The sequence below is a fragment of the Colletes latitarsis genome, chromosome 6 (assembly GCF_051014445.1).
Source record: "Colletes latitarsis isolate SP2378_abdomen chromosome 6, iyColLati1, whole genome shotgun sequence".
Lineage (NCBI taxonomy): Eukaryota > Metazoa > Arthropoda > Insecta > Hymenoptera > Colletidae > Colletes > Colletes latitarsis.
The window spans coordinates 24,361,608-24,373,838 of NC_135139.1; the positions used below are offsets into that span (position 1 = coordinate 24,361,608).

General features: G+C 31.9%; 3 protein-coding genes across 9 annotated transcripts; 2 read left to right on the forward strand and 1 right to left on the reverse strand.

Annotated features, from left to right (window-relative positions):
• The first annotated feature begins 335 nt into the window (after positions 1-335).
• On the forward strand, positions 336-5,304 carry LOC143342596 (N-acetylneuraminate (7)9-O-acetyltransferase). 6 transcript variants are annotated; one of them, XR_013079830.1, is made up of 13 exons: positions 384-1,547; positions 1,708-1,851; positions 1,932-2,028; positions 2,105-2,363; positions 2,550-2,807; positions 2,882-3,117; positions 3,180-3,401; positions 3,475-3,796; positions 3,866-4,105; positions 4,175-4,465; positions 4,528-4,746; positions 4,830-5,014; positions 5,215-5,304. XR_013079830.1 is itself a non-coding variant. In XM_076766651.1 (13 exons), exons 3-13 carry the CDS (start codon positions 1,737-1,739, stop codon positions 4,953-4,955), a joined length of 2,385 nt encoding a protein of 794 aa, XP_076622766.1. In that variant the 5' UTR covers positions 389-465; positions 1,485-1,547; positions 1,708-1,736; the 3' UTR covers positions 4,956-5,208. The 6 variants fall into 6 exon arrangements, 5 of the variants coding, with proteins under 5 accessions (XP_076622765.1, XP_076622764.1, XP_076622766.1 ...); XM_076766651.1 differs by lacking the exon at positions 5,215-5,304 and having other exon boundaries at positions 389-465; positions 1,485-1,547; positions 4,830-5,208; XM_076766650.1 differs by lacking the exon at positions 5,215-5,304 and having other exon boundaries at positions 336-465; positions 4,830-5,208.
• LOC143342597 (mpv17-like protein 2) lies at positions 5,278-6,729 on the reverse strand. Of its 2 annotated transcripts, none has more exons than XM_076766655.1 (3): positions 6,386-6,729; positions 6,059-6,233; positions 5,278-5,973 (listed from the first exon to the last, which is right to left on the reverse strand). In XM_076766655.1, exons 2-3 carry the CDS (start codon positions 6,197-6,199, stop codon positions 5,536-5,538), a joined length of 579 nt encoding a protein of 192 aa, XP_076622770.1. In that variant the 5' UTR covers positions 6,200-6,233; positions 6,386-6,729; the 3' UTR covers positions 5,278-5,535. The 2 variants fall into 2 exon arrangements, with proteins under 2 accessions (XP_076622770.1, XP_076622769.1); XM_076766654.1 differs by having other exon boundaries at positions 6,059-6,220; positions 6,386-6,727.
• Positions 6,730-7,102: 373 nt separating this feature from the next.
• Dup (chromatin licensing and DNA replication factor double parked) lies at positions 7,103-10,072 on the forward strand. Its single transcript, XM_076767403.1, has 6 exons — positions 7,103-8,253; positions 8,337-8,589; positions 8,675-9,011; positions 9,104-9,286; positions 9,369-9,616; positions 9,698-10,072. Exons 1-6 carry the CDS (start codon positions 7,463-7,465, stop codon positions 10,061-10,063), a joined length of 2,178 nt encoding a protein of 725 aa, XP_076623518.1. The 5' UTR covers positions 7,103-7,462; the 3' UTR covers positions 10,064-10,072.
• Positions 10,073-12,231: the final 2,159 nt, after the last annotated feature.

Genomic DNA, 12,231 nt, shown 5'->3' on the forward strand with positions numbered 1-12,231 from the left:
CAGGTGGTCGGAGCAAATCAGAGATAGTTCAGTATTTTCAACGATAGATGGCGCTTATTTTTCGACCTCAAACCCTCTGGTGCTAAAACGCCCAAGTTTGTCGTGGAATAGTTTGTTACCTTCGACGCTAGATGGCGCTTATTTACCGACCTCAAACCCTCTGGTGCTAAAACGCCCAAGTTTGTCGTGGAATAGTTCATATTGTCCACGCTAGATGGATTTCTCGACAAACTTGGGCGTTTTAGCACCAGAGGGCTTGAGGTCGGTAAATAAGCGCCATCTAGCGTTGAATGTGGCAAACTACTCCACGACAAGCGGGCGATCTGTCTGTCTCTCTCGCTCCCACGATGCGGTTCGAAATTACTTCGGGTAGCTTTGGAGAATCGAGGAAGAGAGCATGTGTCAATTTGCCTTTGTCAACTTTCCGAAACTCTACGAGCTCTTGTACGCGTGATCTGGCATAGTGTAAGTAGTGCACCCGGTGCTCAATCTCGCATCTCTGGAGCAAATACGAAAATTCATCGATGTACCTGTGCCGGAATGACTTGTACAAGTAGGCTGAAGTTGCGTAGCAGAGTCGATACTACCAACCGGTAGAAATGACAGATCGTACTTTCGTAGACAAGATACGATCGTTTGTTTTCAGACAGAAATTTAAATTTTCAATCTCTTCTACATACAACTCTAGTCTGGCTATCTTTTATGCAGATTGAAGAAAATCACTGAAGATTATCTGGTGCATTTTTAAAGCAGGATTTTAAATAAACTTGAATAAACTGCCTCGTTACCTAATCCTGTTTTCAATATTTACAGAAAACAAATTTGAACATTATTCTGTTAGATACTGTTAAATTCATCCTCGTGTCAGAACACGTACTAAAAATTCATATAATTCGAAATTAATCGCACTATACATATTCTTTATTCGAACTTACCAAAGCGATAATTTTATAATCTTGATTATTGATACGATTAACAAACAAAAGATACACTCTTATCTATGAAATTCAATTCAATATCCTCGTTTAAATGAGTAATTGCATTAGAAAAGAATTTAATATTTTTCTAATTAAATCGTACAGATTTTCTGACAGAATATTATACTAATTTTTCTCTTTTTCTCCGCTACTTCATTTCGGTATTAAACTTGGGCGTGAAATGAAAATATAAAAAGTCGTTAAACAAAGTGAAAGATAATTGTCGTGTGGCTCTGGAATTTTGCAATTTTGAAAACGTTGATTTACATCGGTCGCTACTTAAATAACCAATTGAAAAATCGATTAGTATTGCAGATGCTACTTACTGTTATTGTATAAATACGTCATAGAAGTGACCGGGAACGCTGGAACTACGAACTGTGCTTAAACTTAATTTTACATGAAATAATTACAAGTCGTTCTTATTTGATAAATTTTTTATTCGATAATATTGCAATTTATAATACAGCAGTGAAACTTCTACGTTAATTACATCATTATTTACAGTGCAATATTATTTATCAAACAGCGGTTTAAGGATTTTATAAACGTTTGGACGATCATATTTATGTAAGAGTAATATAAGATTAATATATAATATTAAGCACTGCATAATCACTTACTGTTACTTCTTGTTTTTGTAACATAAGTTTTTACAACACTTATTAATCGACTATGTGTCATTGCAGAGCGACAATGCTTACTAAAAACAAAAATTTCTTTTTTCTAGCATCAATGTAACTGAATAATAAGTCATTCATGACTTCAGCAGAACATTTTATTAGTTTAATTACAGTGGCAAGTGCTAAAAAATTAGCTACTGCACTGGTCTTTTGTTTTATTTTATATCATGGATTCATGCACCTTATTTATGGTAAAACATTTATTATTTAACTACCTTTCAAGTACAAACAGTTGATTTATGACATAGATTAATACAATTAATTTCTTTAGGCAGTGATTCTTGTAAATGGTTATTAACTGAAGGTAGATATAAAGGAGACAAAGAATGGCAGCCTTATGGTTGTATGATGCATTATTATACACAAACGTAAGAATTTAAATCTGACATTATCCATATTGTTGCATGAAAAATAATATTTTTTAAAAAATATTCTTTAATTTAGAGACAGCCGCAGATGCTTGAGGTATCTGGCTTTCATGGGCCACCATAATCATTTTGTGTTCATCGGAGATGCTAGAATCAGGCAATTATATAAATCTTTTATATCGCAGTTTATAGTTGATGGTAAAACGTTAGATCTGGCAGATTTACCACAAAATTCTGATTTAAATTTCAAAGATGCCCAACTAAGGTTAAATGTACAGTTTTTGTGGAGACCACGATTGAATAATTTTATGGTTGAAAACCTAAGAAGTTGGATGGTATACACACATTTTGGACACTGACTATGTTTGCATAGTTTAAATTTATGTTTACATTATAATATTGATGTATACTATATACATTAATGTTATAATTTCAACATACATGCAAACCATTCGGACATATTCAATTATAAATGTTTCAATGGAAATTAAATGCAAATACTAATGACTGTTGTTTTCTAGAAAAGTGATGCACCTAGCTTGATCATTGCAGGCAGTGCAGCAATGACAATTCTCGCAAACAATAACAGTGACACTCAACTGTATTCTGAATATAGTATGAGTTTAGTGAGACTAGTGCAACCAGTAGATTTCTTGGCTAAAAAGAACACACAATTTTTATGGGTACTGCAAGACCCAGTGCTAAAAGAAAGACTACCAGCTCAGTTGGCAAGCATAGATAATAGGCAGATCAATTTATGTAATAAAGCAGCAGTCAAGGTAAACTTCATTTTATGCATATTCTGGTATTTGTTTTGGTAAAAGGTAAATTATTTTTGTATATTGATATACAGATACTATCCCATAGCGAAGCTCATTTATGGGAAAGCAGTAAACTTGTTGGTACTGGTGTGTTAGAACAGAGTCCAGATGGGTACTTAGCTAGTCCCTTATCCTTGCGACATAAAGTTCAAATATTATTAAATACTTACTGCAATGATCACATGAACTTTGATGATGGCAGCTGTTGTAGTTACCCAGAACCAGCAACAACTTTACAACTACTAAGCTTGTCTGGCCTTGCCCTATGGTAATTGTTTACATATTACAATATCATATTTTATGCAAAAAGTAAACTGTAGTTCATTTCAGTATAATTATTGGTGGTGGAATGTGGTTATATAAAAAGTTTTGTTACCATCGGACCGACGTATCTTATTTACGTGTCACCACTGTTGACGAGGAAAATGCAGAAGAAGCAAATACCTCTGAAGTTATACAGATTGAACAACCAGAAGTACAAGATTCTTATACACTGATGACATCATTGGCTCTTTTATCCATTATCTTAGCTTATTTCTACTTATGTGACAGGTACATTCAAATTGCTTTCTTTAAAACTGTTATTGTTAATAATTATTATATAATGCTTTCGTTTTATATTTAGAACAAATTTCTTTATGAAAGAAAATAAATACTATAGCGAGTTCAGTTTTTGGCTACCACTTGGATATATATTGGCTCTCGGATTATTTTTTACCGAAGATAGAGAAAGAGGACCAAGGACTTTAAATCGAGAACAAACAGACGAATGGAGAGGGTTAATGCAAGCAGTAGTACTAATATACCATGTTACTGGAGCTAAAAATGTTTTGCCTATTTATATGTACTTGAGATTAATTAACTCTGCATATCTGTTCCTTTCTGGATATGGACATTTTTGTTACTTCTGGCAAACGGGTGATGTTTCTCTAGTGAGGTTTGCTAGGGTATGTATTTAAAAACACATTAAAGTATCGAATGAATTCGCACGGTATTATGTATTTGTTATTTTTCAGGTTATGTTTAGATTAAATTTTCTAACAGTCACTTTATGCCTTTGTATGAATAGACCATACCAATTTTATCATTTTGTACCATTGATCTCGTTCTGGTTTTTAGTCATCTACTTTCTAGCATGGCTACCGCCAAGAATATATTCCGGTAGTTTGACGGAATATGGACCAAGAGCTTTACTTTATCTAGCTTTGAAACTTTTAGGTCTTGTATCAATGATTACCATATTATACATGTCGGAGGTATTAATTCATAATTTATCATAATTTATCTTATAACAGCAACATTCAATGTATGGTCATATATAATAGGTTTTCTTTGAAAAAGTGTTTGTAACAAGACCTTGGAAAGCATTATTTGTTACGACCGACGATGACATACGTGAATGGTGGTCACGATGGAGGGTGGATAGATACAGTGTGACTTGGGGTGTAACCTTTGGAGCAGGTCTTGTAGCTTTACAGAGGTTAGATCACATTCCAGGAATTGCGCTGTCTTCTGTCCTGGCATTAATTTCTCTAACAGCTTACACTACTTTCACGATACTATGTCATTCAGTATCGGAATGCGAAGAAATTCATTCATACGTGGCTTTCATACCGGTAATGATCTACAAATTCCACTGTACTTTTGGACATTAAACACAACTAATTTTTCATTGCAGATTATAGGTTATATTGCACTTAGAAATGCATCGTTAGCATTGCGCGGTAAACATTCAGCTCTCTTAGCTGGCTTGGGTCGAATCAGTTTAGAAACTCTAGTCGCACAAGGCCACATCTGGTTGGCAGCAGATTCACACGGTGTATTAGTATTATTACCAAGATTTCCAGTATTAAATCTTTTAGTCACATCGTTTATCTTCATTTGTGCAAGTCATGAAGTAAGTATTTTATTTATTTTTAGTGCAATAACGCTTGTATAATCTGAATGATCGTAACAAAAATGTTTTATTTACTTTGCTAGATACATAGATTAACCCAAATTCTGGCACCTTATGCAGTACCAAATGACTGGAGATTGGTGGCTCGTAACTTGTTATTATTTATTGCAGTCCTAGTACCTATAGGTATTCATGATGGAATGTTTTAAATAGATCATCTCTAAAAAAGACATTTTTTGCATAAGTATGTAAATATTACTTACAGGATGTTCGGCCAACCCTGGGAAAAATTTTAATGGGGAATTCTAGAGGCCAAAATAAGACGAAAATTAAGAATACCAATTTGTTGATAGAGGTTTCGTTAAAAAGTTATTAACAAATTGGTATTCTTGATTTTCGTCTTATTTTGGCCTCTAAAATCTCCCATTAAAATTTTTGCCAGGGGTGGCCAAACACCCTGTATAACAGACACATAAATTTGTAATATTCTTTTATGACAGTTTCATAAAAACAAATGACAAAACAAGTATATCTAGTTTTTATTTTCTTTATTAATTTCATCATTAATTTTTATAAAGAAAATAAATAATTTAAAACAAGTATAATTTCATTATTTTTGTACATGATAATATATTTTTTATATACAATTTACAATTATAAAATAAGGTAGTTTTATGATAATCTCTTGATTTATTTTATAATAACATATTTTACCCAATCACCAGGAATTGATGTTTCTTTTTAATGTTTTTAAAATTTGAATGAAATTTGACATTGAAACGGAGCTTATCAATGTTTACTATTTTTTATACTAGAATTCGGATCATCATGTTTCACTTGGCTAGTATAAATGTCATAACCAAGAGATATGCTATTATCATAAAGAACTCTATACTTAGTTGGCAGGAAATAAAAGTTGATAATTTGTGCAGGTGGCCAGACAACCCATTCTGCTATATATAATTTATATGCTTTCCTAATAATTTCATCTTTTAATTCCGACAAACTATTTTTTTCTAAGATGCCTAATGTTAAAAAAAACATTGTTATGCAAAGCGGAGAACAAACTAATTGATCTATAATAACTTTTTTTAAAACAATATTAATCGTACGACCTGGTATTCTGGCATCCAAATATTTATACCAATAATGACATACTATACCAATAGACATACCAGACACTGCCATATTCCTAGTTCTATTCGAACTCCATTTATTCCACTCACCCTACAGTAAAAAAAATTTATAATAGAAAATTACATCTGCAAGACATTCTGTGGTTTTTCCACCAAATTGCAAAAACTCTGTGTACCTTTAATATTTCATAATGTTGTTCTAGAATATCTCCCATAGCAGAGAGAGAAATAGATATCGCAACATTTGTACAAAGTAAATATTTTGGTGAAAATAATTGTTCTTTAATGACACGTATCCTATTTAAAATTAATCTCATATTTTTAGTAATATTTATAATCTGAAAAAGGAAACTATTCAACATAATTTTAAGATTGAACAGCAACTTTAAATAAAGCAGATTTTATAACCTACAAAATTTGTACTATACGTGATTTATTTACAAGAAATTGAGTACGTTTAATAAACTTGCTGTTGTAAGAAAAAAATGTAATAATAAACTTACGGATTGTAGGAAAAATATTAATATTAAATATTGTTAATTATTTACAAACATATTAATTACACAAGGTTTCGTTAAATTTACACAAGTTTTTAACGAAATAACATTGTTTTAAGCTATTACCACTTCTAGCTTACAGCTATTTTTAAATACTACGTGGTAAGCCAATTTAAATTTGATCTTATAATGCGAAACATTTTAAAATCTGAAATACCGCCACGTATGTAACTATATTTTAAAAGACGTTTTGCAACAGTTACGAAATACAACTGCATTATACTTAGGTATACATATCGCGACTAAAATATACGAATAACGCAGATTATACGTCTTTATTCATAAAAATTAATTTCCATGCACAGTCACGTTAATATAATTATAAAATACCGAATTTGTGCAAAGAAACAGATCTGAAATCAAGTGAAGTCATGTTTACAAATTGCGAATAATTCAAAGATATTTTCTTGTTTATGTATTCTTTTTAAAATCTAGTGCTAAATCTTTATAACGATTCTTGAAACTTTATACTATTTATGTACGAATAATTATAAAATTTGATTTTGTCCGATCGTATCGAATTACTCGATTACTCGAATAAATAAGTTGTTACAAAGAAGATAATAAAATTTTTAAGAAACAAAACACGTGTTATGTTGTATTTAATTTAATAATTTTTAAATATCAATTGTATCATCAATTTATGATGACCAATGAAATTTCTGTTTTTCTATATTTCGAAGAAAATCGTGTTTGGTCATCAAACGATTCATGTTATATGCACCAATTTGCGTGATTATTAAAACTTTCATTTCTTTTTAAATGTAAACAATATTAGACTTAGATATACTCTGATATTGGAAAATTAATCAAAATATGAACTGGACATAAAATTTGAATCACGCGCATTACAGAATTTGTTGTTTCTGACTTGGCGCCTAAACCGATAAAAAAGGCGGGCTTTTGTGCGGCATTATCGTTGTTAGGGTCGTTCACAGCGATCAGGAATCCGTAAATAAAGAATCGAAATTTCGAAAATTATAACGGATTTCTGCGAGGTATATATATTAGTATATAAAAAACATGTCTCAGCCATCAGTAACAGCGTATTTCAATACACGTAAACGGCAAGCAACTGATGATTTGAGGAGCAAGGCTAAAGTATTGCTTATTGAACGGGATCAATCTAGGTTGGTGAGTAACCAATTTCGGAATACAAGAAATGACGATAATTCCGAGCCTTCCGACTCGTTGACTGCAATTCAGGGAGAAAAAAAAATGGGCACGAGTCCAAAAATCATTCTGGTCCCGGCAAAGGAGTTAGTAGATAATCGCACTGTGAGATCGAACCCCGCTGTTCGCAACATTCAGTTTGATTCTCCTAAAGCAAATGTTCAAAAAACGTCTAGAAGTAATGCAAGAACTCGTGCTACGTGCACACAAAAATTATCACAACAAGAGGGACAAACAGATATTCGGGACAGCTTTCACAAGATTGCAGAAAATTTGGAGGGAAACAAAGTACTTTTCAAGAAGAAAGGTTCGTTGAGTCCGAAAAAGAAACTGCCAGGAACACCAAAAAAGAACAATGCTTCTATAGAGAATTCGTCTGTAAACATTTCAAACAATCGATCTACAGTTAATTCCACTACACCAAAAAAGAGTTCAACTATGGATAAACTGGCAAAGCAAGATCTATCTTTAAATGAAATAAAAAATAGAATCAATAAATCATCCCGTCTTAATGAACTGAAAGCTTCAATTGCACGCTTCAGGAATTGTGAACAAAAACTGGAGAAATTACAGAAACAAGATAATGTTAACAAACCACAGATACAGAAGTTTGAGAAAATTGAACTTGAAATACCACTTAGGTGAAATGCTTATAATATGAAGGCAATTTAAAGCATTATATTTGGATTATTCGTGTTTATAATATTTTTCTAATCTTTTACAGTCCAAAAAAAGCATATAAATCTCCAAGCAAAAAGATATTAAGTCCTATGAAGAGCAAAGAGTTGTTGTTAGCCAGTCCTCAACGTCGAATTTTATTTGAACCTAAGGAGACTACTCCAAGTCCAGTAAAGGGTAGCCCAACTAAAGCACCGGCTTATCAACAGTATCTGTCATTGGCTGGAAGCAGCACTGTTGCTCTGCCATTGCCTTATAATTATAGAATCTTGGCAGAAGCATTTAGATGCGTGGATACGGTACTATATTATAAAAAACTTGCATGTATACTTCATTGTGTATATTTTGTTATTTTTTTTACATAAGATTTAAATGGTTTCACAGGTTTCTGCGATGCTCTTTAATCGTAAAGAAGTAATAACTTTCAAGAAGTTAAAACCCTCTGTTCAAGAATTGTTGCGTAAAAATTTCACATTACAACATATTGCACAAATTAAAACTATTTTCCCAGATGCATACATTTATCATCAAGAGAAGCATCGGACATTTGGTTCTACATCTAAACAGGATAAGTATGAACTAATTCTTACACCAATTGTTGAAGAAAAAGATGGAAGAAATACACCAGATGCAGATAATATTTTGAAAACAGCGTCTGAAACAAGTATGGGCCCGCGAGTGTTGCTAGATAGGCAAAGAAAGTTTTACAACATTTTACTTGGTAATAATGTTGTTCCACAACAAATTCTAATAATTGTAGCCTCTTTATTTGTTACAATCTATAAAAACACTGTTTTTTTTTTCTTTTTACAGACATGGTTAAAGATGAGCACGAAAAGTTCTTACTCAATTTAGAAACACCAATGCGCGTACCAAAAGAAAAAATTCTACGTTGGCATCCCGAGTTTGACGTTGAAAGTTGCAAACCAATTGAACCAGCCGATTTGCCACAACCACCTAATGTAGAAAAATTAACAACTGCAAAAGATGTACTTGGTAAATATTGTCTTGTATATATATAAACTAATTTCTAATATTTTCTAGCTATTTCTGATCGATAATAAATAAACATTTTTAGACAAAGCAAAATCAATGTTCAGTTGTGGCACGCGCATGGAGAAAGCTTTACAGAGATTAGCGGAAGCGAAATTAACTTCAAAATCTCAATCTCCAGAGAAGAATGATAACAACCGTTCAACTCAAACTGAAGATAACATGCAAAAAGTTAATATTACTGTTGTCGATACACCACCCGCTACGCCAACCACGCAAAATAGTTATCTTAATGTGGCATTTAAAGGCATTCCGAAGGCCCTTCTTGAAAAAGTAAATATCTTCATACAAGAATCATATTCTATACCTGATGTTTTTTTTATTTCCGTTCTTTAACAATATGTTATTCATTAGGTTCGCGCCAAGCAAGCTGCCAAAGCATTAGAAGCAATGACCCGTACACCGGATGCTGATAAACAAGCTTCAATGTATTCAAGGCTACCAGAATTAGCCAAGATTTTACGTAACATTTTTGTAGCTGAGAAAAAGGGAGTCCTTACAATGGAATTCGTGATTGGAAAGTTGGAAAACTCATTTAAAGCAAAATTAACTCCTAATGAATTAGAAGAACTTGTACGTTTGCTATGTAAATTACTACCCACATGGACTAGTATACATAACGTGCGAAAAGTGGATTACTTGAAATTGCAGAAAGATTTTGATCTTGGAAAAGTCGTTAAAAGATTAGAAATTATAGCTAATGACAAAGTAAAGTTGTAATGAAATGGACTACAGAACGACTGATTCATTTTATCAGTTTATGATTTATATGTGAATTATTATTCATACAATTTAATCATGATACAATTTTTTCGAGTTCTGCACTGCATTTGTTATAATTATTTATATTGTCATATATTTTCGATGAATTTTATTAGATAAATTTATTCAGTTTATGATTCAAGAATGAAACAGTAAATGTAGATGTAGTTTCTTTCCTTATATAAGCAATGTTTGATTAAATATACATCGTAATTATAAGTAAAAGGACCATTCAAGCAATATTTCAGTTTTCACGTTAATTCATAGCATTGTAAGTAATTTGTATTATCTAAAGATAATACAGTTTTTCAAGGATAGACGAGAAACATACATACTTTATTTTCTTATTACAAAATTGTATAAGATTGTACATAATTCACAGTTAACGTATCTGCTTTTCAAAATATACGAATACGCCCCTTGTTATTACCTGTAATTAAAGATTAATCGTTTGGTGAACAAATTCTCATTTTACAGTATTACAAAACTAGGAAAAGGCCAGACATTGATTATTAAGTAGGGTCTTAGGTTTGGCCTTTTTTCATAAGTCAAATCCGTTTAGTGTAACCAAATGAGCCAGTTTTATCTAATCTCGCGTACTGGGAAATAGTAATGTGCTTAGCCTGTATAAGACTACGTTCAAGTCTCATGTGTTCAACAATTATTTCAACATTGTTCTTTCCCTTAGAGCTTTTGTGAATTAACTAAATGAGCAGATACGAGCTTATACGGTACCCGTTTTTAATCAATTTAATACTTTACAGAAGTTATTTTTGACGAATGCGCAAAAAAGATGACCTATCTGGTCATGCTGTGTCAGTTTCCAGAAATTGGTGGCTCCATCTGAAGAGATTACTACTATCACAGTTTATACAGTTGGCCCACTCCCCCAATTTTTGTGAGCACTAGCAATACAACCAAGAATAAGATATAAGGACAATATAATTGCCATGAGGATTACAGAATCTAAAAATTAAGAAATTCTAATGTAGAATGGTAGTCACACGTGTTGATTTCGAATTAATGTATCAATACAAAATGTTAATTTTATATACAATTAATTTATTTTAGTATATTAAACTGAATTTAAGAAGTCGACGTGGACTGGACCAACTGTATAAACTGTGCTACTATTTTACTACTGATTTTCTTTATAACTAAATTATTAATTCAAGTAATTAAGCTATTATTTATTAAATATGTAATGTAATGCATGTAACAAATATTTTCGTATTATGAAGCTTAAATAACGTCATTTGACGTTTTGACCGCGTGATAACGATATCTGGAAACATTATCGTGAAAAGGAGAAGGAAAAGTGAAATTTGTTGACTTTCCCCTCGCTCGGCATGAATCCGTGTTATAGGGTGTACATTATGTGAAACATATGTATGTGCATCCCTATAAATATGACAATGACGTCACTGAATGACGTCAGCACCACTCGCGTTTCTTTGAGCTATCACATAATTATATGTATGCGCAAATACTGTTATGCACAGTATGTACGTATATTTGTATTATCTGGTTTTGCATATGTTAACTAACATGTAAATTTAAGGCAAAATTCACTTTCAGCATTATTTAAGGCTGTCCCATTATTCCATTTTACCTCCACAATTTGTTATTTATATATGTATAAATTTTGTTCAAGTACAGTAATATTATCGACTGTTGGTTTTATATAATTGTATAGAGCTCGTTAATATCACAAATCAATTTTTAATATATAATATAACCGTTTCGAAAAATTGATTAAAATGTTAAACTTCGCGTGCAACAGTAAAAGTGGAATAGACCAAAGGTTATTTGTACGATGATTGCCTAAATCTTGAGCAATATTCGTTTCTATGTTTTTCTTTACGATTAAACTACAGACGAATCTAATCTGCGATTAAGTCACGTATGGTATAATCCTATAGTAATACAGATTGGATATCAAAAGAGTAGAAAGAAAAAAATAAAAATGTAAAGTGCCAAATAATCAAAGTGATCTTAAAAGATAACGGCAATGAGAGAATTGAATTGTAATTTACGAATATTAATATATGTATGAAAGTGTCTGCGTAAAATTGCGCGACCGTTGAACAATACAATCCTTTTGTAATTCGCATAATCAAGGCAAC

What these genes read in the sequence shown, in the direction of transcription:
- LOC143342596 (XM_076766650.1), top strand. Translation starts at nt 1,737, where the DNA reads ATGACTTCAGCAGAACATTTTATTAGTTTAATTACAGTGGCAAGTGCT. An exon ending in AAAACCTAAGAAGTTGGATG is followed by an intron (nt 2,364 to 2,549) that starts GTATACACACAT and finishes GTTGTTTTCTAG; the next exon opens with AAAAGTGATGCACCTAGCTT. An exon ending in TATTTCTACTTATGTGACAG is followed by an intron (nt 3,402 to 3,474) that starts GTACATTCAAAT and finishes TTTTATATTTAG; the next exon opens with AACAAATTTCTTTATGAAAG.
- Dup (XM_076767403.1), top strand. Translation starts at nt 7,463, where the DNA reads ATGTCTCAGCCATCAGTAACAGCGTATTTCAATACACGTAAACGGCAA. An exon ending in AACTGCAAAAGATGTACTTG is followed by an intron (nt 9,287 to 9,368) that starts GTAAATATTGTC and finishes AAACATTTTTAG; the next exon opens with ACAAAGCAAAATCAATGTTC. An exon ending in CGAAGGCCCTTCTTGAAAAA is followed by an intron (nt 9,617 to 9,697) that starts GTAAATATCTTC and finishes GTTATTCATTAG; the next exon opens with GTTCGCGCCAAGCAAGCTGC.
- LOC143342597 (XM_076766655.1), bottom strand. Translation starts at nt 6,199, where the DNA reads ATGAGATTAATTTTAAATAGGATACGTGTCATTAAAGAACAATTATTT. An exon ending in AACATTATGAAATATTAAAG is followed by an intron (nt 5,974 to 6,058) that starts GTACACAGAGTT and finishes TTTTTACTGTAG; the next exon opens with GGTGAGTGGAATAAATGGAG.